The 27,982-nt window shown below is 52.3% G+C and overlaps 1 protein-coding gene across 1 annotated transcript; it reads right to left on the reverse strand.

Annotated features, from left to right (window-relative positions):
* Positions 1–336: 336 nt before the first annotated feature.
* Positions 337–27,979, reverse strand: LOC133356330 (uncharacterized). The gene is made up of 3 exons (XM_061573799.1): positions 27,636–27,979; positions 5,689–5,801; positions 337–5,097 (listed from the first exon to the last, which is right to left on the reverse strand). The coding sequence occupies exons 2-3, from the start codon at positions 5,794–5,796 to the stop codon at positions 4,402–4,404; spliced, it is 804 nt and encodes a 267-aa protein (XP_061429783.1). The 5' UTR covers positions 5,797–5,801; positions 27,636–27,979; the 3' UTR covers positions 337–4,401.
* Positions 27,980–27,982: the final 3 nt, after the last annotated feature.

A 27,982-nucleotide genomic window follows, 5' to 3' on the forward strand; every position in this document is an offset into this window, starting at 1 on the left:
GCCCATAACTTACCTCCGTCTCAGAGTTCGTCCGTGGGAACTTCTCTACATATGTATGGTGAACTTCTTACGCATTGCACTAGTCAACCGTGCTAATCGGAGGTCCAGGGGGGGGGGGGGGAAGGAAGGACAAACTAAACACAACAAGGAGTTCTAAAAGAAATGAGTTTCAATCTAGAGGATAAAAAAATGACATCGGCAGGGGTCTTTCACGTCCACGGCGAGTGAAGCGGACGGTGCGTAGCCGTGTCTGTGAATGTATTACGCTCGCAGTATTAACCGGGGCGGCCGCTCGATTTGAAACCGCTGGGACGCGACGCGCGCGCTTGGGAACACTCCGCGAGAAATTAAAATGACATCCTTTGGATTGGCAATGCCTCGTTCGTTCAATTCAAAATGTTTATTAATTACAGTTGCATTGCTCGAATTGCCATCATCATCATGTGTGGGTACTCCTCTTCCAACCACTCTTCCAACGTGGAAGAGTAGGCCAAAACACGACCCCCCCACCACGCCCCGCCCACCTCCTCCAGCAGTGAGTGGCGTTGGCCAAGAAATCGCAGGGTCGCTGAAACTTTACTTTGACCTTGCTGAAGAACATCTCGCAACAAGATCGCTCCCCTTTTTGCGTTCAGCTCGTTGATCTTTCGCCTGCACCGCCGATTAGTACGGCTGGCTACGTACGGCGCAAAGGAAGTACAACGCACGTACGCACGTGGATACTTGGCGTGTGTTCCGTTCAAAAATGTGGCACCGCATCGGCTGCCGATTGAAGCTCCGATGGCTTTCTTCCGGCTCGCGCGGGGAACACTCCTTCACAACAAAAACATCCTCGTAGATTTATTTAGACTCTCATCGCGTTATCCCGACGATGGCGCCACTGGCGTCACGTCGTCAGGAGAGCAAAAGGAATCCATCCGCAGACACTCGAGCAGAGCAGTTAACAAAAATCCCTTTCGTGTTGGAGAACGGCCCCACAAACCCCCCGGGAAGCGGACACCACAGAGCTACCTCCGAGATCGCTTCAAGTGACCTTTTTAAAATCAGCTTGCAGACACGCATCCGACGGGAGTGGGGGGGGGTGTGACGAGGTCACGTGGGGTGCGACCGCGTTAACAGGGTCACCTCTTGAAATTTTAAATGGGGCACAAAAGAAACGGCGGCAAGTGCTGCGCAGGCGTTCAGGGACTTAACAACTTGCAAATACTTTGTTGCATATTCGTCCAGGTACTTGCCCGGTGAACATGGGATGCTGGGCCAACGTTGGGCCAAACGGCTTGGAGTCACATGCCAACGCCGGGTGAAAGTTGCACGTTTACCGGCTCAGTACCCGACTTAGTGTTTGATGCAATCTCCTGTGGTGGCATCCACTTCTCGTCGACACCGATACCTCTTCCTGTTCCCGAAGACGGTTCACGATTGGCCAGGGCGGTGTATAAATTGAGGCTGGCGGAATGCCGAGGAACTCCACGCAGAACGGGACCACCACTTGACCGTCACAAACTTACTGAAAACGTAAACAAAGTTTGGCTCTGAACAGTTCATGGGCGGGTTTTTTCTGGTCGTGGCTAAACCGCGCTCGCGAATAATTTTGTTCGTCTACGGGGGCACGGCTGATTCGAACGTTAGCCCGCTCCTCACGCTCGTAATCTCGGTGGCCGATTAGCATGATTAGCGGCAATGATCACCCACGTTTCATTTCAGTTTATGTTTTAATCTACGGCATCGTCGTCGTCATCCATGCAAACTGCGTCTCTCGTGATCGTCCAGAAGCCACAGATGAGGGGGAGTCCGGCGGTGAGGAGCCGGCTTTAACAACAATTCCCCGAGCTCTGCAGTCCTCTATATATGCCAAGAGGCTTTTCATTCAACTCACGAGCATTCATTCGTACATTTTACCCGTGGGCCACCAGTTCTCAAGGCCGCTTAGAATCTGAGCGCGGTTATCCCGGGTTGCGCTGCGGGGTCGAGCGTCTCTTTACTTCTATCGTTGCACTCGACCTGCGAACGAACATGCCCCTCCGCCCCCACCCTCCCCTCCCGCAGTAGTGCGTGGCAAAAGCTTGGGGCCAAGCGGTGAGCGTTTCTTACTTCCACCGTTGCATTCAACTCGTGGACACACCACCCCCCCCGGACCCATCTCCACCTACGTGTGCCCGCAGCGGCGCGTGGGAAAAATCTCGCGGGTGCAAAACCGTGCTCAAATGCGCGGTCCCAATCCGGGAGGGCCGCGTTCATGCGTTCTAGCGAGTTTCGTATTTTACCCGTGGAACTACCGGGGAGGAAACAACCCGGACAGAGGATTCACGGCGGAGGGGGGCTGCTAGAGTCGGACGTTGGGGGGGGGGGGGGTGGGATATTTTTTTGCGACCGCCAAAACATAACGGCAGCGTGGAGTTACAACCAAAGTGGCTGACGGAAGAAGAGCCATCGTCTGGTAAGCGGGCCTTACCTAGCAAAATATACAAATATTTTTAGTTTAGATGCACCGCGCACATGCCCATGGCTTTGGTGGCCCGACGCACCCAAACCTGCACGGGTTGCGCCGCGGGTTTGACGATTCTTTGAAAGTCAAAAAAGAAAAACCGGGGACTTGTACTTGCGTGCCCTCTTGAGGGGGCGGCTCTCTCTAGCGCTCCCTCCAGTGGCGGCTCTTGTGGCGGCGAAGGAATTTAGTGTAATAAGGAATTTGGTGGCGAAGAAGGCCGGAAGGTGGGAATACGCGGCAGTGCGTCGCTCGCGCGGATTTCGGAAGAGCGGTCGTTTTCGTCGCTTGGCGGTCACATCGAGACGTGCCGTATTGGCCGCTGGCTTTCCGTCGGTTGGTTCCAGTGGTCCATTTTCCAGGTCACAGACTCGGGACAGGCCCGGCTGCAATTAAACGATTTATTTCGCGAAGCCGCTGCTGCTGTTGCCGCTACGTTGGCGGCAACAACCAACTAACAAAACACCCCTCACATTCGTCAACAGCACAGCGGCCTTACGATGAAAAAAAAAAGATTTTCAATGAGGCGACGTTTCAGGCAATGCCCTTTCTTCATCGCACGTAAATTATCGTCACGTAAGTGACCTGTAAAGCGATGGCACCGTGAGCGTAAGATACATTATACATTTATTTTACCGTTTAAGGGCCGCAGTGCAATTGGCGATCGCGCTGAGCCTCGCGTGTTACAGTCTTTCCCCCCGCTTGGTAAGGTCCACGCGGCTGGCTCCACGGGAGGAACTCGCACGGCGCGGCTCACCGCCTCACTTCCAGGCACTTTGCTCAGGCACACAATCTGCAACACCGCACCCCGTCTACAAAAATACCGCTCCTCGTCCCATCTTGCCACCTCTCTTCCACCGACACAACCGAGCCGTGCGCCGTGCCGGGTAATCGTGTCGGGCCCGGCACGGTTCATGGAGGGGGGGGGGGGGGGGAGTGGTGGTTGGAGTGGGCGGCACTAGCTTTGATTTTCCACCACTCACGTCGCACGGAGAGCGTACAAGTGGAGACGCGGTGTGTCGACGTCCACGCGACGTCCACGCGACGTCCACGCGACGACGGCGAAAACGAACGCGTCACCGGCCCCGCCCGTTGCCCTGCCGTGGGCCACCGGGGATAGATTTGGGCGTCTCGTTGTTGTTTGTTGCGAGGCCACAGCCTGCCGCGGGTTTTTTTTCCCGGTACGGAACGGCGTGGGGCGGTCAGTAGTGAAAAAGCCCACGACTGTATCCGTGCCGGCTCACCTCGGCTCGGATGTGCCAGTGGAAAAACGCTTGTTTGTGTTCTCGATTTGTTTTAATGTTATATATATATTTGTATTTGAAAAGTAAATATGTGGATTTGTTCGCCACGGCACCCGGGACGTGATCCACGCCATCTCGTCCGCAACTTATGTACAATTTTTTTTTGCAATTCATTCGTCCCAATACGATAATACAAAAAAACTTAATTCACCTCAAATTTTAATTAAATTAGAGAGGGAAAAAACTAACTCAAATAGGCGTCTGCGAACGCGTAAACGCCACCGGTCCTCACGCTGCCGTCGCGACGACATAAATACTTTAAATTATGGTTGCTCGGATGATCATTTTGTCTTTGTTCACTGTCTCCGCGCGCCCAAGCGCACATTTTCGCCAGCAGCACTCGGTCCAGAACACCAGCGGCAGAAAATTCCCCATCCCTGTGTCAGGCGGCAGTCCCTCCTCCGCAGGCCGACCGACATTCACTTTGCGCAAAGTTGAGCTCACTGGGCCGAGTCGACCCCTCTGGAGTTGTCCGCTCGGGGCGGCGCCCGATCCACCGCGACAGCGCCACCCGGGGCGGACGCCGTCCCAAAAAATCCACCAAGGCGACCGCAGAGCCGACGCGCCGGGCGGCCGTCCCACCCTCCCGTCGGCCGATCGACGCTGCGCCACCTACGACCGCACCATGACCTCCAAGCTCAGATCGCCGATGTCGGCGGCGTCGACGCGGCACGGCTGCGGCGACAGCGATGGCGCCGCCGCCGCCGTCGCGGCGCCGCCCGCGAACGGCCGCGAGCCGCCGCCGTCGTCGAGCGCCGCCGCCGAGAACGGCGACGCCGACGCGTGGGGCCTGGCGCCCCTGGCCAGGCCCCAGGCGTCGACGATGGCGTCGGGCTCCCAGAAGATGTCCTCCAGCGCCAGCTCCGTCAGGAAACCCGTGGCGGCGCCGCCGCCGGCCGCCGCTACCGCCGCCACGCCGAACAGCGCGTCCATGCGCTGCTGCTGGTGCAGCTGCTGCAGCTGCTGCTGCTGCAGCTGGTGCTGCAGGGAAGGGGGCGGCACCAGCACGGCGGCGTCGCACGGCTGTCCCGCCGCGTCTTCCACGAACTCGAGGTCTTTGAGGACGGCGGCGATGGCGGCCGAGAGCGACTCCAGTTTCTCGTCGTCGCCGTCGGGCGCCCGCGGGACGTGGGAGGGGGGGGCAGCGGCGGCTGCGTCGCGCCGCACCTCGTCGTGGACGTGCCGCAGCGTGTTGGCGATGAGCAGCGCGCGGCGCAGGCACGGCTCGGAGCGGCGGCGCAGTGGCGTGTGCAGCTTGCGCAGGGACAGGTCCAGCATGGCCTGGCGGCTCACCGGGTGGGCAGGGGCCTGGGGGCGGGAGGGAGATGCGAGGGCAATGTGACGACCCTGTCGTTGGTTCGTTGTCGTTGTCGTCATTCCCCCGACCGGTTTATCCTGACTGGGCTGCTGGCGTCACGAAGGATTCCATTGGGAAGTAGCGATTAGCGCACTGCACTGTGAACCCCAGCAACCAGAGTTCGATTCCCGCCCACGGAAAAACACCAGTCACGATTATTTGAACCGGTCCTGGGCCTCCCCTAGGTCGACTCCGCCTCAAATGAGTACCTGGAGCGGTGTGTAAACATTGCCACTGGGGAGACAAAGGCGGTCGGGCGTGGTGCTGGCCACCCACCCCCTCGCGTGCCGTGCCGGCCTTCATAGGTGCTGCTCGCTAACAGTCTGTTAAGGCTGTACGGGGGATCTTTGTTGTTTCTTGAGCTTCTTTCGCACCACACGTAGCCAACCGTGCTATCATCGGAGCAGTGCGACCCCCCCCCCCCCCTCTGTGTTGGAGAACGGCCCAGAGAAGCGGAAACCACGGAGCTACCTTTCTCTAGCCCAAGTCCCCTGTGCGAGCGTCGGGTAGCGTTGTGTGGACACGCGCCCGGCCCCGCTCACCTGCAGCCCGGCATGCAGTCCGCACCACCGCCTCGCCTCCTCCTCCTCGTCGTCCACCTCATCCTCGTCGTCGCTCGGAGCCTTCCTCTTCACCCCGCGGCCGAGCATGGTTGCTGCAACGCGGCGACAAGTTGGAGTCGTGTGAAAACCACGGCGAGAACTCCGGTCTCACCTCGCTCGCAAGGAGCGGCAACAGTGCAATGCGTTGTAAGGCAGCAATGAAGCAAATATAGATCAGAGCAGATACAAGCCAGATAGACATCAGAGACAGACAGCCAGATAGAGATCAGAGCACAGCCAGATAGAGAGCAGAAACAACCAAAAAGAGATCAGAGCAGATACAGCCAGATAGAGCATCAGAGCACAGACAGTCAGATAGAGATCAGAGCAGAGACAACCAGATAGAGATCAGAGCAGAAACATCCAGATAGACATCAAAGACAGCCAGAAAGAGATCAGTCGACAATCAGACAGAGATAAAAGACAGTCAAACAGAGATCAAAGACAGTCATAGAGATAAGAGCGATCTAACCCACAAAAACCTGTATTATGGATAAACTGATTTAAACTAAAAGAGTATGACAAGTCAAGGTTGGTGCTGCACAATGGACCCCTCTCACGGAGTCTCTAGGGCTCCTGCCAAGTTTTCGCTGTAGGGGGCGATGTTGCTGCTGTTGCCGCTGTGCGTGGTGATCCCAATGGAGGAGGCTCGTGGAGAACGCTACTGCTACTGAGCAAGTTGGAGGCAGTCGCCCCTCCAACGACAACTAGGGGCAGAGGAGCGACGCTCACAACGACGAGCGGTGCGCCAGGCGGCTAAAGTGCAGCAAGTTGGCACAGTAGGGGGGGGTACATCTGGTGCATCTGCCGGTCATCTCAGTCAACCCATGGCATCTGGTTCTGGTTCTGTCCGGTGACCTTCCTGTCAGCGAGCCTTTGACACGTGACGTGGTCTCAAAGTGCACCTGGTCTGGCACAGGCACCGTGGTGACGTCACCATCACTTAGTGGCGAATGGCCGGGTGCTGGTATTGGTGATCGCAATGGAAAGACAACCAAACAGAGATCCGAGTGGGGAGCGTGGTACAGCGTCGCGGTCAGCGCTACGCTGTGCTATGAACCAGGCGATCAGAGTTCGATTCCCGCTCACGGCCAACACCGGTGACCTTTATCTGAACCGGTCCTGGGCCTCCTCCCCTAGGTCGACTCGGCCTCAAATGAGTACCTGGTGTGGTGTGTAGTAAACATCGCCACTTGGGAGATAAAGGCAGCCGGGCGCCGTGCTGGCCACCCAACCACCCACGTGCCGTGCCGGCTTTCATAGTTGCTACTCGCGAACAGCACTTGTCCCTACAGTCTGTTAAGGCTACACGGGGGATCTTTGTCTTTGATCCCAATGGAGTGATTGGCAGTGGAACTTTTCAGCATACCACCGGTCACATTGTGTGTGTGTGTGTGCATGTGGGGTGTTTTTTCATCAATGCGAGGAAACTGGACAAGCGCCGCCAGGGAACCCACGCACACCCGGGAGAGAACGCACCAAACTCCGCGCGAGTACCGGAATCGAACCAAGGTCCAACCCTTCGGGCGAGTCACGTGTACGAGCCACAGATGCGAGTCACAGGCGCTTCTCACTGTAGTGCCAGCCGGCTGGCGCAGCGGCGTCACCAAATAACGCTTCGTGTGGCCCGTGCCAGGAACAAGCTGATGTAGTAAACAAAAAAATGAAGACGACAAGTCCCGTAGATGGCGGCATTGACAAAGAGGCAATAAACTAAATCGAAATTCACCTCGGCTCTTCACTTCATTATTGACATCGTTCGGTTGGACTGCCAAGCGCTGAACACTTCTACAGCAGGGCACGTGAGCGCGTGCCTCCGAGTGTGTGGAGAAAGGAGTTGACTTAACTGTGAAACTATATTTTGTTATTTTACCAGGTAGAAATATAATTTTTTTAATAAAAATTTTCTTGCTATGGATTTCACACCTGATGATGATTGCTTGTGTTGCAGTCGAAACGTCGTGAGAATTTGTATTGTTTTATATTTAAATTATTTTATCATTTCCCTTCTACGTGACTTAACCGAAAGAACCAAGAATATGAATCCCTGCAGTCACGAAAGCTTTAAATCAAAATCTAAATGGCAGTTCAAAAGTGCGGGCTGCGTTCGTAAACAAGGGCGTTTGTAAGTGCGGACAGCGTTCGTAAGGGTGGGCGTTGTTCGTAAGCGTGGGCGGGCATTCGTAAGTGCAGACGGCGTTCGTAACCGTGGGTGGGCGTTAGTAAGCGCGGACGTTCGTATCTCGGGGACTGCCTGTACCCCTTTTTGACCGCCACGGGAGGTTTCACGTCCCACCATGAAGCAGTTGACGGCCCCCAACTGCAAACTAAAAATTGCCAGGACCCCCCCTGAGGCCTGAGACTCAGCGAGGCTCTCAGCGGTAAACAAGTCTCATAACAACAAAGTATACTGCAGGGCAGAGGTCGCAACCGGGTACCCGATACCCGTACCCTACTCGATACCCGGCTACCCGGCTGGGTACGGGTACCCGTTAGCGACCCTGGTGAGGCCGGGTACGGGTAGGCCGTGAGTCACTGGTGAGTAGCCGTTTGTCACTCATTTCGGGTAGGGTACGGGTAGGGAACGGCTGGGTACGGGTAGCCATTTGCGACCCTGGTGCGGCCGGGTACGGACGGATAAGGAATCAAAACCCGTGTGCTACTCCCTGCCCTGCCCCCTGCTGGCCTCAGTGGGGAGTGAGGGATGTGTGTGGGGGGAGGGTAAGAAGTGAGGAGCGAATGAGAAGTGAGTGAGTCATGAGAGAATGTGAATGAATCAGTAGTGAGGGATGAGAAGTGATTGATGAGAAGGGAGGGATGAGGAGTGATTGATGAGAAATGAAGGATGAGAAAGGGAGGGAAGAGGAATGAGTGAGGGATGATGATAAGTGAATGAATCAGGGATGACAAGTGAGCGAATTGAGGAGTTAGGAACGAGAAGAGTGGGTGAAAAATGAATGAATTAGAGTGAGAAATGATGAGGGAGTGAGGGATGAGGAATGAATTAGGAATGAGGAGTGAATGAGGAACGAGTGAAAAATGAATGAGGAGCGAGTGAGAAATAAGCAATGAATGAGTGAGTGAGAAATGAGTGAGAAATAAGCAATGAATGAGTGAGTGAGAAATAAGCAATGAATGAGTGAATGAGGAGCGAGTGAGAAATGAATGAGCGAGGAGTCACCCTGAGGCCACCCCCCCCCCGCCCCCCCCCCCGTTGCCATGGAAACCAGACGGCGGCGGCTGCCGTGGCTGCCGGCTGCTGCCGCCGCGGCTGTTGCCGCTTCGCTTTATTAATTTATTTATTATTTCCTCTCTCTCCAAACTAGAAACTCTCCTCCTAGCGCCCCCGCGGGGGCTAAGAGAGCGAGAGAGAGAGAGGGGGAAACATCCAAGCCACAGTCTCACCAATGACGAGCTTCATTCTAACGAGGTGGTTATAGTTGGGCCCATCATCCCTCTCGAGGGTGGATAAAGTGAAGTACCACTTTGTGCGGAAAGTCAACAGGAGTTGCCCTGTTGATTATAGACTCACCCCCCCCCCCCCAACTCCCGCCGCTATCCTCGCCAAACGAACATGGAATTTCCACCGCTGCCCTAAGGCTGTAGAGACGCCAGTGACCGCAATGCTCATGGGAATAACATCTCTCTCTCTGACACTCTGTGACTTTGTGATCGTGGGTGCGTCATTGAATGTCGCTTTAATATTGTATCGGTTTTTGTTGCTTTCCAGTACCCGGTAAATATGAAACCGTCGGGCCAACGTTGGTCGAACGTCGGATGAACGTCGGGTAAACGTCGGACGAACGTCGGTCGAACGTCGGTCCAACAGCTCCGGTCACACGCCATCGTAGGCCCAACGTTCGCATGTTTAGTGGCGTATTCACAGTCGATATGGTATCGTCTACTTCAAGTGGCTTCAAGTTCCTTCACAACCGAAGTTTGGCCCCAACACTGAACCGTCGGTCTACGGGCAGCAGCTGTCGGCTGCACCGCCAGGGTCAAGGAAGACTGAACAGCGCCGCGAAATCCTGACGTACGTCTCGGAGTCACTTACTCCGGGAAGACGTTTCGCAAAAAGGCGCCCCCCCAACCGAATGGGTCGTGGCTATTAAATTCGCTGAGGTTCGCGACGCTGTTTGTTAATCCTCGCATATCGTGTCGGTGGATGTAAAACGTGTGAAGGAAATGAACGCAGAGTAAACGCTAATCGCGATGCCACGCTATTTCTGTTCCTCAATGGACGTAATTATTGTCGATGTTATATATCGTACGATATGTCACGAGTATTGCAGTGACCCTGCCAAACACTGCATGCCCCCAAGCAGCTTCTGTTTGTCCGGATAGAGGGGGCTAAACAGGCGTGGAATGGGCTGGAGAAGAGATGGAGCTGATGCGGTACGGGAGGATGTGGAGCTGAGTGGACTTGCCAAAGATCGGTACCAGAGGTGTCAAGATCCACCTATTGTGGAGGAGGCTCGTGAAAGACGCTAATGGAGAGTTAGAGGCAGTCACCTTCCAGCAACAACTGAGGGCGGAGGAGCGACGCTCACAACAACGAGCGGAGCGCCGTACGAATAAAACGCTGCAAGTTGGCACAGTGGGGGGCACAGCTGGTCATCTACCGGTCATCGCAGACAGTCAACCCATGGCACCTGGGCCTGTCCCATGACCTCCTGTCATCGAGCATGCAACACTTTACACAGCCTCAAATTGATCCTAGCCTGGCACAAGCGCCATTCGCCACCCAGTGGCTGCTGTACAGCTAGCCAAATCATCTTAGCGGCATATACCATATTTATATCCAAAGCAATTGGAAGTACTGTAATACATAAGCTTATATGAAAGAAGGGGCCATTGACAAAAATATCACCACTTATTATTTTTAATAATTTTATTAATTTTGATGTTTTACCTACGTGACTTTACCGAAAACACCTAAGAATATGATTCCTTGCAGTCACGAAAGCTTCAAGTCTAGAAATATATACAGGGTTTTTAATTTTTTTTGTAACACTTATATGGGACTATCGTTTTTAATGGTAAAGTGATAAAAAAATGTAATGTTAAGAGCTTCACAAAGTCACAGAGTCTCCACTCGTTCGCCATCGTTGTCAACGCGTGCCTAGAATCTTCTCCAGGTGGTCTCCAGAGCCTGGAGGCGGAACATTTCTTGCGGTAATTGTTGCAAATTCTCAGAAGTGTTAACATTTTTTAAGGCCACAGACTTATTGATGCACCCGTTGACCGTTTTAGTTAATTGTCCTCATTGCATATTATTGAGAATGGTCAGCGGGTGAGTTCTTCTCGTCCGCTGGGTGGATCACGTGCTCGCGACAGAGAACTGACTTCTGGACGGCTATTCCCAAACCACGAGAATTAAAACATCTCTTTCCGGGAAGGCCGCGTTAATTCCCACGGATCATCGTTAGGAGGCGCACCCACAACTCCACCGCCTTCGAATGACACGGAGAATAGGGCAATGTTTCCTAGGCGATGACAATATTCATCCCCCCGGTTTCCATGAAAACAGGACGGGGTAAGACATTTGAGGTAGAGGCTGACCGAAATTCGGTTTCGGCGCCGAAAGTTGGCAAATGGCCTCTTTCGGCATAGTTTCTGTTTCGGCCGAAGCTAAAAAGTTAACTTTCGGTTACGGCCAAAACTGATATTGACTTTCGGTCGTCATTCGTCAACCGAAGATCTATTTTTAGAATATAACGCTAGTGCTACGCCTATCACTCTGCCTATCGGCCGGTCAGTCGGCGCTAGGCAATCCTATGCGATAGGCCGCAAACACACACACACGTCAGCAGCAGCAGCTTGGGAGCGAGGTTACAGCCGCAACCATGGTCTGCTAATTAGAGGCCGATCGAAAGTCGGTTTCGGCGCCGAAAGTTGACAAATGGCCTCTTTCGGCATAGTTTCTGTTTCGGCCGAAGCCAAAAAGTTAACCTTCAGTTTACTTTCGGTTTTGGCTGAAAGTCAATTTTTTACTTTCGGTCTGGTTTCGTTTTCGGCCGAAACCAGAAATTCAGTTTGGGTCGGCCTCTAATTTGAGAGGAAGGCCCTCCTCGTTAATATCCGGTTTTGTCGTCAAAGATAACTTCCCTGAATAAAATAAGTCGTGAGACAATGGCGACGGCAGTGCAACAAATCTATAAAAATAAATATATATTTTACCAGGTAAGGCTCACCAAGCTACGTAGCTCTTTTTAAGAAGAGACCTGGCCACAAATGATAGCCCAACAAAGTGGCTTATCATCATCACGTGGAAATTTATAGCAGAAGTCAAATTCTACAAATGTACGTCCTGTTTTCACGGAAACCATGAAAGAGAAAACCGGAATACCCGGAGAAAAATCCATGCGACGACAGGCAGAGAGAGAGAGACACCGCAAACTCCAAGTATACAGCAGGCGTCAGGGTCTGCATCGAACCTACGACCTCCTGTATACTAGGCGAGGTAGTTAACATCTCCTAGCCACCGTGGCGAGTAAAGCCCATTGAGGTATGATACTGTTTGTCAAGAGCGACTCAGCCGGCAGGCAACATCCAAGCATTCCACAATTACAGACACTCACATGATGATGAGAGAGAGACACACAGACTCCAAATATACAGCAGGCGTCAGGGTCAGGATGAAACCTCACGACTTCCTGCGTACCAGGCGAGGAAGATCACATCTCACCAGCGCGGCACCACTCTTGCCACCGTCTCTAGAATCCAGCAACTTCCGGAATCGACAATCCGTTGTCCGAAAACGATCATTGATAATTAAAAACAAAACAAGAATCGTTTAACAATCCACCACCGCACCGTGTGCTCAACCGAGCTCATTGTTGTGACCTGGACACCGTGACCCATTCAGACACCCAGAGCCCGGGTCCCCGTGAGAGCCCAGCCGCACAATGATGCACACATGTTCGGTAGGCAGACAGAGGGGGGGCAGGCGGGAGGGGTAGGGGTGGGGGGTGGGAGAGGAGGGGGGGGGGGTCGTAGGGTGGGGTGCGGGTAGCCAACGGGGCCACAAAGGGGGCGGCTGTGTAGTCGCTATTTCCTGGGGCAGTGGCTTCAAGGTCCTCTCAACGCGCACAATCGTGAGCGCAGGGCAATCACGATGAACGATGACGTCCACTTCGAACGGAGCGGAACAAGCGGCCGCGTGTCCAGATTAAACGCCCCCCCCCCCACTGGAGTACCCCCCCCAAACGTGGCACCTCCTCACTTTGACATTCCTCCTCCTCCTCGTCGAAGACACCGGCGGGTGGCGTTCCCGTAGGCCGCATCAGAACACCAGCAGGCCGATGCGCAACACATCTTCTTCACGAATGGGAAATTAAAGACACAGAGGCCGCAGTAATGCCACTCTGGCCATGCAGCCCAAACTAAGTACGTACGTTTAACTTCTTTCGCACCGCACGTAGCCAACCGAGCTAATGGGAGGTGTGGAGAGGGGCAGTAACAACTATGGTCCAAATATGACCATCTTTAAAAGGGGTTCTGTCTGTTGCAGACACACAAGACGGTCAGGGCGGCGCAGTGGCAACGCTCGTGCCGCGCAGGAAGGAGGGCCTTGGTTCGATCACCAACTCGGGTGCCGCCTTTCCGTGCGGAGTTTGTGTGTTCTTCCCCGAGGCTTTCGCGACCAATATCATCCATAATGCAGGTTTTTTGGGTTAGATCGCGCAAATATATAAATGTGTCGTTAGACCCGCCACCACCCGGCAAAGCCAATTAGTAAGGTTTGTCACGTAAACAGAACGTGCCAATTCATTAAAAACCTTACTAATTGGCTGTGTCAGGTGGTGGCGGGTTATCGACACTTTTATGTATTTACGCAATCTAACCAAAAAAACCTGTATTATGGATGTTCTTCCCCTGTTCGGCACGGGTTTCCTCTGCGTTTCTCCTGTCCTCGCATAGCTAAAAAAAAAACACGCAATGTATAACTGATATTGCTTATAGAAAAAAATGTACCAGAAAATTACTCAATTGGGAATGACGCACAAAGAAGCAGCGGCAACATCGCCCACTGCTGAGAAAAAATCTAGCAGGACCCCTTCCTGCGAGCGAGTCTTGAGACTCTGAGAGGCTTTCTTAGGTATAGCAAGCGTCTTAGAAGTAGCGCATCTTCAACTTCAGTTGGAAAGGGTTGACATCAAACGGTTCTCAACTTCACTCGGAAACAGGGTTAGCGGCGGCACAGCCATGGGTATGTATGTAAATTGAACTTCTTTTACACTGTACGTAGCCAACCGTGCTAATCGGAGGTGCCGGGGATGGACAACAAACTAAGCACAACAACAAGTTTAAAAAAAAAGTTTTTAATCTACATGATTTAAAAGTGCAAATCTCCAGTGGCTTCCTAATATCGGAAGGAAGAGCGTTCCAGACGGCCGCATCTGTACCAGCGCGATGCGGTGACCGTCTTTGTTTGATGGCCAACCAAAAGCCACTGCGATGATAACCAGAGTTCGCGTGATGATGGTTTATGCTCCTTGATGAGATCAGCGAGGTATTGTGGTTAATTTGTGGCAAGCACTTCGTGGGTAATGAGTGCGACCCTATAACGTATCGAGAGTCTGTGGGGAGACTGCGTGGAGCGGTAAGAGAGGGGGACAAGACAACAAACTAAACATCGCAAACTAAACATCGACAAGACAACAAACTAAACATCGTGCACCTCAAAGCGCGCAATGCAGCGCCCGTCTTTGCCCGATGGCGAGCAGGAGCGGCCGGCTCTGTGCCCGCGAGCGTCGCCGCCACGACCGCCACCGCGAGTCAAATTTATCTCGCCGACCGCTTCCTCAACTCGGTGTCGCCGCGCTCGAGCAGCACCGCTGGCTCAGCGAGCGAGCAGCCGAGCGCGACGTCGCAGCCGAGCGCGGCGGTGGCGTTGCTTTGCCAGCCGCCGTCGCCATGGTCTATACACTGCTGGACACGAGGTCTCCACCACGCCTATCGACAATTTCTCGCAAGAAGTTTTATTTCGACGCCTCAGCCGTTTCTTGTTGAGCTCGGGACGGCGACATTGATTTTGACGGTAGGACGACTACTGCCAATCACGTGACAATTGCTCTGCGATTCTATTATTTGGATTCTCTGGATTGTGCTTGCGCAATCCTGTACCATCCACTGTAAACACCCAATCAAGGTGTGTGACATCACCGCCTTGGCCGAAAAGGCTTTTTCCCTTTTCGCATTGGGGGTTGTTTTTGCCATTTTAAATCGCCAAGATTTGAGCGATTTTGACCCTTCCGATAAAAGCGCCTTTTGGCGTCCCCTGGTCTAGCACCATTTGAGACGAGGCTCAAAAGAAAGGTGTCTCAGGTGTGGACCAATCAGTTTCAGGGACAATGCACATATTATCAGTGTGTTTTTTTGTTTGCATTCTGATCAAGTATTGTGTTTAATGCAGACATGATTCCTTGTAAAAAGGTTTCAGTTTTGTTGCCAGAAAAAAGGGAAAAAACCCTATTCTCAATTTTTGGTACTGGCAAAGGAGGTCTAATGATGAAATTGAGACCCCGTTTAACGCGTAGGCCTTTCGCGACCATTATTTTCCGTAATAAAGCTTATTGGCTTCGCTGTGTAAATATGTAGTGTCGTTAAACCCGCCACCACCCGACACAGCCAAATTAGTAAAGGTTTGTCATGTAAACAAAGCGTGCCTAATTAGTTACCGTTTCAGCACACGCCTGTGCGTTGGGAAGAGTTAAACCCACGACATTTGCACTTCGAGTACCGGGATATTACGCTGGCGACTGCAGCCAGCCTCATCAGGCGAGCGGTCAGAATGTGCAAAAGAGGTCTTCTCGTTTCGGCCTTAAAATAAAAGATGGAAGCGGATGGAGAGCCTGCTTCAAATCTCGCAAAGGTAGAGAGAAAAGGCTGTGACTTCTCTCGATCAGCGGTGGGGCGGAGGGGGGGTTACCCGCCTTCGAGATACAAGATGTGGTGGACTGACATTTTTTAAAGCAACCGGGTTAATCGATGGCTTTTACAATCCCAAGTCGTTCAGATCGACTCGAACGGCCGATCGGCCCCGGCTCCACCTCACGACGACGCCGAGGACAAGACGAGGCTCGGCGAAAAACATCGCGGATGCGCGAGCCCCCAGGGGTCGCAGCGGGGAGGTCGCGACCTGCAGCGAGGGTCAGGGGGCAGGGCGAGTGGGCGCAAGGATCCAGAATAATCCCTCCTTTGTGGCTCCGCAAGGAATTCCTGTGTTGTGTTGTTTGCCGAGGGTTTGGGTGGCGCTGGCAGGGGCACACGTGCGAGGTTAGGGCGCCGCGCTACGAACCCGGCGGTCCGGGTTCGATTCCCGTTCACGGACAACACCGGTGACGATTATTTGAGCTGGTCCTCGGCCTCCCCTAGGTCGACTCGGCCTCAAATCAGTACCTAGTATGGGGTGTGTAAACATCGTCACGGGGGAGACAAAGGCGGCCAGGCGTGGTGTTGGCCGCCTACACCCTCGTGCGCCGTGCCAGCCTTCAAAAGGTGCTCGGTAACAGCACTTGCCCCCACAGTCTCATAAGGCTACAAAGCGGACCTTTGTCTTTTTTTATCTTTGGTCACGGCAGAGTGCGGTCATCTTTAGTCGATCCACTGCTGGACAAAGGAATCAACCCAACGCCGCGTTGGTCGGCGGGTATTTTTTTTATGTACTGGCTGACGCACTGAGCTATGAACCAGGAGCCCCGAGGTCGATTCCTGCGCGTGGGTGACCAATGCCCGAACCGGTGCCTGGGCCTCCGCCAGATTGACTCGGCTTCAAATGCGCACACGACGCGGTGTGTAAACCATCAGCGTGGGGGAGACAAAGGCAGCCCGGGCATGGAGATGGCCACCCACCCTCCTCGTGCGCCGTGCCAAACTTTGCAGGTGCTCACTAAGCAGCACTTGCCCCAAGACCCCGCGTGGGCTGCACGGGAGATCTTTGTATTTGGTAGTTGCGGGTGTTGTGGTGTGGGGGCAGGGCAAGCGTGCAGCAGCTTCCAGCTGATTCATCAGCCGTGGCCTGAACTGTCGCCACTCGCTGGCATGGGCCGACCTTTCTATCTAGCAGCCGAGGAAGAGTGACCCCTGAAGAATCATAATCATGATAGGGTGTCGAGGTGGCGAGATGTGAACTACCTCGCCTGGTATGCAGGGGGTCGTGGATTTGCTCCCGACCCTGACGCCTGCTGCTGTATATTTGGAGTTTGCGGTGTCTCTCTCTCTCTGGTCGCGTGGATTTTTCTCCGGGTCCTCCGGTTTTTCTCCCTCCACATTGAGAAATGTGCGTTTTGAGTATTTGGCTGCCATCAAATTCCACACGATGAGCCACTTTGTCGAGCTATTATTTGTGACAGGCAGGTCTCTTAAAAAAAAAGCTACACAGCTCAATGGGCCTTACCTACAGCGCGACTCACGACCTCCTCTTGATACCAAGATCCAGGATGGTCATGTCTACGCGCCGCTTCTCGGTGACAGCCCCAACAGTCTGGAACAATATCCCTCTGCACATTCGCAGCATCACCTCAATCGCCTCCTTCAAGAGACACTTAAAAACTCACCTCTACAATCATGCTTTTGAGCGACTCTGAGCTTGGCTCCGCGCCTCTGAGTTTCGGCCACTACGTCTGCAAATTTGCACGCGTTACAAATTGTACTATTATTATTACCTGGTAACAAAAAGGCTCAGAATCAGGCCCCTAGCAAGCGTATGTTCTCTCATCCACGTGTTTACAATCCAGTCTCAGCGTAATCGCCAAGCGTGCATCTCCCCACGCTTCTCTGCGCACTCTTCAGCTTCTGTTCCGTAACTTTCGTTGGGGGGGGGGGCGTGTTTGCTGAACCGCGTCATGGCAGGTGGCCGCCAACGACGCACTCAGTAAACACGCCTCCTCCCTTTTGCAACAAAGTTGGAAAACTAAATGTGGCCACGTTTTCAGAAATGTTCCACTCGTCACGCACGAGGCGCTCGACACAAGCGAACCATGCGAAGAGCATAAACCGTCCTCACGCAAACTCCGCCGGTCATCCCCGCAGATTTTGGCTGGCCATCGCAGAAAGACGGTCACTGCATCGCGCTCTTCCGGATGCGCTTCTGTGGCCGTCTGGAACGCTCTTCCTTCTGGTATTAGCAAGCCACTGGAGCTACCCACTTTTAAATCATCATCTAGATTGAAAACTAATTTCTTTAAAACTGCTTTTGTGTTTAGTTAATTGCCCTTCGCCCCGCACCTCCGATTATAGTATGGTTGCCAACTTACATACGTACATATATACACAGCTGGTTGCCTGCGCCAAGCTTAGAAAGGGCCACCCAACGGTGGAGGCTAAGGGGCCACTCCAATAACGAGCCGAGGAACAACACCACCACCGCCACCACTTTGACTCGGAATAATAATGCGGGCAGCTCAAACAAAACCCTGGCTAGACAGGGGGGGGGGGAGGAGGAGGTAAAGGGCCCACAAAGACAAAGATTTCCCAACTCCCCCCCCCTTGTGCAGCCAACAAAGGCTGCAGGGGAAAGTGCTGTTGGCGAGCACAGACGAGGGATGGCACAGGCGGCACGAGCAGTGGTGTGGCCAGATCCCACGCCCGGCCATTTTTGTCTCTCCCAGCGGTGATGTTCACAGACTGCAAGCACGCCTGGCACCCATTTGAGGGCCGAGTCGACCTAGGCGAGACCCAGGACCGGTTTCAGATAATCGTCAACGGTCTTGGTGGTCAACAGCGGGGAAACTGAACTCGGGTCGACGGGTTTCGTGGTGCCAATTAATGCGCCACCGCTCTCCGCAAAGAGCATCACGTGAAAAACACTCGCACACATACACTCGTACGCGCACACTTGTGCACTAAGACAAAGATCCCGATATAGCCTTAACAGACTGTTGGGGCAAGTGCTGTTTGCGAGTAGCAGGCGTGGCACAAGACGGGGTGGGTTGCCAACACCACGCCACATTTTTCTCCCCAGTGGCAATGCTTACACATCACACCGTGGACTCATTTGAGGCTGAGTCGACCTAGGGGAGGCCTAGGACCGGTTCAGATAATTGTCATCGGTGTTGGCCGCGAGCGGGAATTGAACTCGGGTCGCCGGGTTCATCGCGCAGCGCGCTAACCACTACACTACCGCTCCCCACTCGCGCGTACACACGCCCACACACACACAGGATTCCTCGCATTCCTCACGCAGCAAGGACGCTCAGAGTCTAATACTTATTCTTCTTGTGTACGGCTGATAGGCGTCGTCGCGATGTACTTCTTAACGATTCCATGTCAAACTTCGTCACCATGTGACGATCACCACAATGTACATTTGTCCACAACCTCAAATTGGCATTTCACATTTTTATTTTTTCATCGTACTCTTATTGTGCTTTGCCGTTTTCTGTCAGTACAAAACAAAGTTGTTTAAACTCCATCGGGGGGGGGGGGCAGGGGCGGTGGTGATGCGGCACAGCGGTAGCACATTCGTCACTGGCTCGCGGTTCGAATCCAGACGGCCGCCCCCTGGCCATCGCCGCGGTGTCGATCGCAGCAGCAGCAACAAAATAACAACTCACTGTCCGCTCAACAGCGGACGCGCAACTACGTTCGACAAGAGTGGGCCGTTGTGTGCCGGCGTCACGGTCCACAGCCGAAAAGGGTTACACCGCGAATTACGCAATTGGGATTAGACGTAGCGTCCCGACCCTGACGATGCCTGTAACATTTAGAGTTTGTGTGTTTCTCTCCCAGTGGTCCCTCCTTATTTAGAATCAACATCAGGCGTTCAGAGCATTTGGCTGCTATTAAATTCCACGTGATAAGCCACTTCGTTGAGCTATCATTTGTGATAGCAAGATCGCTACGTAGCATCAGAAGTGGGCCTTACCTGGTAAAATAAAAAACATTGTTTAGAACATCGGCCGCTACATTGAAACTACTGCAGAGCATGTTTCCGATACGCAGCGCGCCAGCGTGGATAGCCTTGCACTTTGTTGGAATGGCGCGAATACCAAAACGGAATAGAATCTCTCATCGTCATTATCATTACAGAGACTCCTCTCTACTTACGAACATTCAGAGATACGAACATACCTACTCTTTGGTTCTTTCGGTAAAGTCACGTAGGTATAAAATCAAATAAATCACGACGTTTTGGGCGCAACACAATCGTCCATCATCAGGTGGGAAAGCAACGTCGTGATTTATTTTATACCTACGTGACTTTACTGAAAGAACCAAAAAGTATGGATTCCTGCAGTCACGAAAACTTCAAATCAACCGTCACGCAATAGATTGCGGTGGTAGCATCTACATCTGCAGAACGTGAAGAACCAGTGGCATCTACATCTGCAGAACGTGAAGACCCAGTGGCATCTACATCTGCAGAACGTGAAGATCCAGTGGCATCTACATCTGCAGAACGTGAAGAACCAGTGGCATCTACATCTGCAGAACGTGAAGAACCAGTGGCATCTACATCTGCAGAACATGAAGAATTACTGGCATCTACATATGCAGAACAGGAAGAACCAGTGGCATCTACATCTGTAGTAGATAATAGAACTTTTAAAGCCATCCCCCGTGTTTAGTGTACACGCCGTACAACACGTTTGGAATCGACAGGAGTAAAGTTGGCCTTACGAACAAATCACTTACGAACAGACCTCTGGAACCTAACTCGTTCGTAAGTAGAGGAGTCCCTGTACTACTGTTGTGGTGGATCCGCTGTAGTAGTTCGCAGCCCGTCAACCTTGTGCGGCGGAACGGCCAGATCGGCCGTCGGTGCCTGTGGCGTCCGGAGAGCCGGAGCCAGTGACCGGCGGCCTTGAGGAGCCATCATCGAGTCCGAACCAGTTTCGCGACAGACTTGGAACAGAGTTGTTGTTGTTGTTGTTGGCTTAGCAAGTGTGCGATCGGCGCGAAGCGTTGGTGATGGACTGGGTTCGTAGGAGTGCGCGAGCGATAACGAGCGTTCGGTCCTTATTTGCTCAAGCAAGCAGAATCAGTATTTTATACTGGAGGAATCCGATGAGCTATGAAGCTTATTTTCACAGATATCCAGTCGGGGGGCCACGGGGTCAGAACGTTACAACGACAAACGAAATACAAAAACCCGACAGGGTGTGCAAGTATAGGAGAGGTAAACAAATCACTTCAAAAGTATACCGTGGGGTGGGTTTTGAGCCCCCCCCTGCCCCGTGGATGAATCTCCTTAAAAACGAAACTGCAGTGGTGGGGGGGTGGACGGTGGACGTCAACGAGCGGAGTTGACGGTGGTCCTAAAGAAGATCCGCCTAGGGGGAGACCACTCAAGTGCCCCCCCTCCACCCCCCAGATCGCTCAAGCAGCCCCCCACCGCCCCCCCTAGACTGCTCAAGCAGCCCCCCCCTCCCTAGACTGCTGAAGCAACCCGTACCACCCCCCTTAAGACGCCGTCTCCAAAATTTCGCTCACGACAGCAAGCGCACGGGCGGGCGGCGTCGGAGAGAGAAATGAGATTTACGAAACCGAGTGGCGAGGCGGGCGACACAAGCGAATGGGAGCGCAAGCACGAAAATAAATAAATAATAACCAAACCTAAAGATAGGGGCCATACATTTAGTGCGTACGCATGGAGGGGAGAGGTTAACCCAAACGCGTAGCTTGCGTATGGGGGGTCTACTGACAATTTGCGTACGCATAGGAAACGGGGGGGTTGAAGCCTCGATAATAATTTGTCGACATTGGCTTTCAAATGAGTTAGATAGTCCGGCGGTGGACTATCTGTTTGCTTAAACACGTTAATGTTATTAATCCTTGATCGTTTCTGCGTGGATTAAATATCGGCCGTTCTATAGGATTCGGGGGGGAGGGGGGTTTGACAGATTTTTGCGTACCTACTAAATGGATGGCCCCATAACAAATAAAATAATAACTGGTAATAAAATAAATAAACGCTGGTAAATAAATTACACGACGCACGAGGCTGTCCCCCCACGCTGCTGCTGCCGTCACCTGCCAGACAAGGCAGACATTGTTCAGGCAGCCAGAGCTGGCCCAGAGCCATGCGACCCATACAAAGACAAAGGTCCCCCGTGTAGCCTCAGCAGACTTGTTGGGGCCAAGCGCTGTTTGCGAGCAGCAGGCGATGATGGCCGGCACAGGGGGTGGGTGGCCAGCACCACGACCCCGGGCCGCTTTTGTCTCCCCGGCGGCGATGTTTACGCGTCGCGCCGGCTACTCATTTGAGGCCGAGTCGACCTAGGGGAGAGGCCGAGGGAACCGGTTCAGATGTTCGTCACCGGGCGTTGGTGGCAGCAAGCGGGAATCGAACTCGGGAGGGCATCGTAGGGCGACTCGCTAACCCGCTACACTTCTGCTCTTTGTCCGCTCGCACACGCGCTCGCTCGTCCACACCAATATCTCTCGTGAACGCGCCCATTCGCTACGCACTGCTGCAATCCTTCCACTCACCCTCCTGCTGTTCCGTTTGCTGGGCTGCCGCTCCTACGCGCTGGTAACAACCCCCGGACGTGGCTCAATCGTGCCGAAAACCAAACCAAGACGTTCCCAAAAAAAAACTCTCGGCACACGGCTGCTTCAGCTGACGAGGCCACGGCTTGCCGATGATGCCTAATGAAGTTGAAACCAAGGCGAAGGTGCCACTGGTGCCTAGGTTGGTGGCTTTAGCTGACGAGGCCGGGTCTTGCCGATGATGCCTAATGAAGTTGAAACCAAGGCGAAGGCGCCACTGGCGCCACGGTAAACAGTGGCTTTGGCTCACGAGGCCAGGTCTTGCTGATGATGCTCTGCGAAGTCGAACCCCTGTTTCGTGTTTTCCCGGTTTAACAAACAGCTACTGTACTCTCAAGCCGCGCTGACAGCCGTGGGTGACTAATAGTAGAAAAAAAATCCCCACACATCGACAGAGAGGCCCTCCTCCAGCAGTGGATTGAGAGCCAGCCCGGTAAACATGCCAACACTGGGCCACCAGTTTGCGAGGTTGGATTCGTTGGGCCATGTTTACTGGGGAAGTAGAGTACATGTGAGAAAGCAGAATGATGTAAAGAAAACCATACAAATTAAGACAAAAATAAACTAGAAACGGCAACAATGAGTTGGTAAAAACGAGACAAATATATTCGCGAAAGCAATTTATCACGTCGCTGGCTGTGTGGGTGACTCATTACCTTCCTGCATTTTTACTGCGGTAGATTATAAACTCACCTAACCTGTGATCCAATCACACGGAATGCGCCCCCATCTCGTCAGACCGCACAAGTCAAGCAGGTGGCTAGGAGATGTTAACTCCTTCGCCTAGTATGCAGGAGGTCGTGGGTTCGAGCCCGACCCTGACGCCTGCTGCTGTATAGTTGGAGTTTGCTATGTCTCTCTCTCTCTCTCTCCCAGCGGTCGCGTGGATTTTTCTCCGGGTCCTCTGGTTTTCCCCTCCACATTTAGAATTAACATCACGTGTTCAGAGAATTTGGCTGTGATACATTTTCACGTGATAAGCCACTTCGTTGGGCTATCATTTGTGATAACCAGGTCGCTTCTGAAAAAGAGCTACATAGCTCAGAGAGCCTTACCTGGTAATACAAAAATAGCTGAGTTTTAGGTCTGAGCCCGCATAGTCCTGGAATGGGCAACCAGCATGCAAAGTTCACGAGAGTTCACCTCTGTACAATTTTAGTTCACCGATCACAGGGCGTAAAAAGGCCCGAAACGCCAAGTGGGCAGCGACAATCAGCGCTGCCTCCATCAATGTGGTCGGAGTGTTCCGATCGAGCAAAAAAAAAGTGAAAGTAACATTTTACTTTCTTGCTACAGTCTAAAGTTCACGAGGTCACCGTGAACAGAGGCGTTGACACCACCGCACCCCGCCATCACTTCCATCTTACACCCTCCAAACTGCCATAACCAGCTTGGTGAAGTATGGTCAAATCGCCCTCCACTACCGGCTCTGCGTGCAGTGGGGCGGGGGAGAGAAGCCCTTCTGTGATTTTAGCAGTGGATCGACGGGCCTGCAAGATCTCGTCCGGTAAGAGAGAAAACATTTATTCTTCGTTTGCCAAAGAAATTCGTGGCAGTTGAGCAACAAGGAGAAAAAAGTGAAAGTAACATTTAACATTCTTGTTACGGTCAAAAGTTCACGAGGTCGCCGCGACCAGAGGCGTTGACGCCACCGCACCTCGCCATCACTTCCTTCCATCTGCCAGATTTCTCAGAGCATCGGCACGTGCCCACCACAGTTCTGCCCTGAGTGTCTCTTCCCGGCAACAGCCTTTTGGGTCTTTACCTCTATTTTCTGCAGATGTAAATAAGTACTGCACTCTATTGCACATGTTACCACAATTATCCCGATTACAAGACGCACTAAGTTTCCCTGTTTTCTTTTGCAATAGTTGGGAGTGCATCTGACAATCTGCAAGCTCTGTGCGTGTGTGCGAGAGAGACCACAGCCCCTCGAGTAAACCAGCTCGCTCCGTCAAGGCCTCCTCATACTGTGCTGTTTCGCGGTGGTCGTTTGACCGAACTTAGAGGAAAACCGATCGCTATACCGACCATCGGTTCCAGTCACTCTCTCGACTAATCGGATAACATTTACATTGTTGGGTGGGAGTAAAGGTGCCGTGTACACTAATGTTCCTGCGGGTGCCGCTGGACGGGAGGTGGTAGGCGGGGCTTCGGTGGTATTGTATTTACTGTAAACTTCGTGTAAAGATGCTTTATAATGAGAGAAGTCTTGTGTCTGTAACCAATTAATGTCATTTACATTCATTCTCATGGGGAAAATTAATTTGGTGTTCGAATGGCCTTCTGAACGAATTAAGTTCGATCTCCGGGGTACCACTCTATTTCTATGCACCCGTTTACACGACTACAGGAATGCAGGTCACAACAATGTAGGCTTGTGATCAGACAGGCGTCCGTTGTACTCTAGTGGTAGTGCCTTACGCCGATAACCTCGACTCGAAAGCCAGCCTAGCCAGCATCGTTCCGGGTCACAAATCCTTGGTCAATCCACTGCTGGATGAAGGAATCCCCCCCCCCCCCAGTTGATTGCTGGGGGCACATACTTTGCTTCCGCACTGGCCTACGAACCGCGCGGATCCCAAGTTCGATTCCCAGCCGCGGTGCGTACCGCAGCCATGTAGAAGGTTAAACCGATAACCGATTCCAGCAGTAACGAATGCGCTAATTAGTAAAAACGTACAAACGGCACGGCGGGTTCATAAGTCACCGCGTAAGGTTGCATTTTTGCCCTCGTTTCTCAAGTTCAAACAGCAAAGGCGAAGCTCTGCAATTGCTCAATCAGAGCCAGGTATACAGGAGGTCGTGGGTTCGATCCTGACCCCGACTCCTGCTGTTGTATATTTGGAGTTTGCGTGTTCTCTCGCTGTCTCCGTGGTGAGATGTTAACTACCTCGCCAGGTATACAGGAGGTCGTGGGTTCGATCGTGACCCCGACGCCTGCTGTTGTATATTTGGAGTTTGCGTGTTCTCTCGCTGTCTCCGTGGTGAGATGTTAACTACCTCGCCAGGTATACAGGAGGTCGTGGGTTCGATCCTGACCCCGACGCCTGCTGTTGTATATTTGTAGTTTGCGTGTTCTCTCTCTATCCGTGGTGAGATGTTAACTACCTCGCCAGGTATACAGGAGGTCGTGGGTTCGATCCTGACCCCGACGCCTGCTGTTGTATATTTGTAGTTTGCGTGTTCTCTCTCTATCCGTGGTGAGATGTTAACTACCTCGCCAGGTATACAGGAGGTCGTGGGTTCGATCGTGACCCTGACGCCTGCTGCTGTATATTTGGAGTTTGCGTGTTCTCTCTCTCTGCGTGGTGAGATGTTAACTACCTCGCCAGGTATACAGGAGGTCGTGGGTTCGATCCTGACCCTGACGCCTGCTGCTGTATATTTGGAGTTTGCGTGTTCTCTCGCTGTGTCCGTAGTGAGATGTTAACTACCTCGCCAGGTATACAGGAGGTCGTGGGTTCGATCGTGACCCCGACGCCTGCTGTTGTATATTTGGAGTTTGTGTGTTCTCTCGCTGTCTCCGTGGTGAGATGTTAACTACCTCGCCAGGTATACAGGAGGTCGTGGGTTCGATCCTGACCCTGACGCCTGCTGTTGTATATTTGGAGTTTGCGTGTTCTCTCGCTGTCTCCGTAGTGAGATGTTAACTACCTCGCCAGGTATACAGGAGGTCGTGGGTTCGATCCTGACCCTGACGCCTGCTGTTGTATATTTGGAGTTTGCGTGTTCTCTCGCTGTCTCCGTAGTGAGATGTTAACTACCTCGCCAGGTATACAGGTCGTGGGTTGGATCGTGACCCTGACGCCTGCTATATATTTGGAGTTTGCGTGTTCTCTCTCTCTCTCCGTGGTGAGATGTTAACTACCTCGCTAGGTATACATGAGGTCGTGGGTTCGACCCTGGCGCCTGCTGCTGTAGATTTTGAGTTTTCAGTCTCTCTTTCCTCCGGGTTTTCCCTCCACATTTAGAAATCGCGACTTTTCGAGTATTTGTCTCTCTGCTATATATTTCCCACACCACGGTGATGATGATAAGCCACTTCGTTAAAATATCATTTGTGACAGGCAGCTCAGTGGGGCCTTACACGTGATAAAACAAACATAGTTTAACGTGTACATAGTTGTAGTGTGCGTTACCCACACTTTTTTTAAATCGTAGAACTAATTCGAAGCGATGGATGGAGGTGGAAATTTAACTCAAGAATAGGGATTGTTATTCTTGGTTCTTTCGGTAAAGTCACGTAAAGGGAAATAATAAAATAATACAAATATTAAACAATACAAATTATCACGACGTTTCGACTGCAACACAAACAATTATCATCAGGTGTTAAATCCACAGCAAGAACATTTGAAAGAAAAACATTTCTTGCTGTGGATTTCACACCTGATGATGATTGCTTGTGTTGCAGTCGAAACGTCGTGAGAATTTGTATTGTTTAATATTTGTGTTATTTTATTATTTCCCTTCTACGTGACTTGATTTCACACCTGATGATGATTGCTTGTGTTGCAGTCGAAACGTCGTGAGAATTTGTATTGTTTAATATCTGTATTATTTTATTATTTCCCTTCTACGTGACTTTACCGAAAGAACCAAGAATATGAATCCCTGCAGTCACGAAAGCTTTAAATCAAAATTTAATGTGGATTGTGTCTGTATACTGGAGAAATCCGATAAGCTAAAAAGCGCTTTCTGTTCCAACTCGCGACCTCCCTCAGCCTTCTAATTCATCGACGAGCACCACCTTGCCATGGCAAGTTCCTCTTGTTCATCTCGTTTAAAGTTTAAAGTTTAAACACATGTGTGGCAGGAAGAACAGAGTTTGTGTCTTAAACGGGGGTCCTTGACATGCCATTTACCTGCATCGTACCGAGGAAGACACCAAAAATCGATTAGTAATTAACGATAATAGATCTAATCTTGATTTGAAGCTTTCGTGACCTGCAGGGATCCATTACTCTTTGGTTCTTTCGGTATAGTCACTTAGTTGTTTTATTTCTAACTAAGTGACCTTACCGAAAGAACCAAGGAGTTATAATAGGTCGTCTCTCGAACGATGAAGGTTCCACAATGTGGTTAAAACTGCTGTTACTGGCGACGTTGACATCCGCAGGCTTTATTCTACAACGAAAAAGTTAAACCAACCCAGCGAACATGCCAACAACGTTGGGTCGACGTTGGTACGTGGTCGAAAGTTCGTGCCCAACGTTACCTCAACGTTGGGCCAACAACGTTCCGCGAAAACTTGCGTCCCGAGTTTAACAAAGTAGATTGACTGTGGTACACACACACACACACAGAGTGTGTGTACTTCACCTCAACAATACAAACCACGCTCAGCCACATCATCATCATCATCAGATCACTCACTCACAACTCACCGAGCCGCAGAGCTGAGGGTGAAAGTTCCCACCGAGTTCGACTGACTCCGGGTAAGAAGAAGAATAACTTCTTGTGATCTCTCCTCAAATCTCAACTCGTTCTCCTCACGGCCCAACAACGACCCGCTCCGAGCCGGCCTGCTGCCCGCCTTCCTCTGTCCTCAGCGGTTGTGACCTTTAATCTTCGGTTGCCTTTAAATGTGTATCTCTCTTCTCTTCTCCTATCTCCCCATTCCTTATCGCTCGCTCGCCATCGTCTCCCGCCTTTTATCTCCCTCGACGTGTCGCGCGTCCAACGCGAACGAAGCGGCCGACGCGGTGGAGCTGTGGGTGGAGTGGGGGTGGTG

The sequence above is a fragment of the Lethenteron reissneri genome, chromosome 53, assembly GCF_015708825.2.
Source record: "Lethenteron reissneri isolate LAM-NWPU_2019-01 chromosome 53, ASM1570882v1, whole genome shotgun sequence".
NCBI lineage: Eukaryota > Metazoa > Chordata > Hyperoartia > Petromyzontiformes > Petromyzontidae > Lethenteron > Lethenteron reissneri.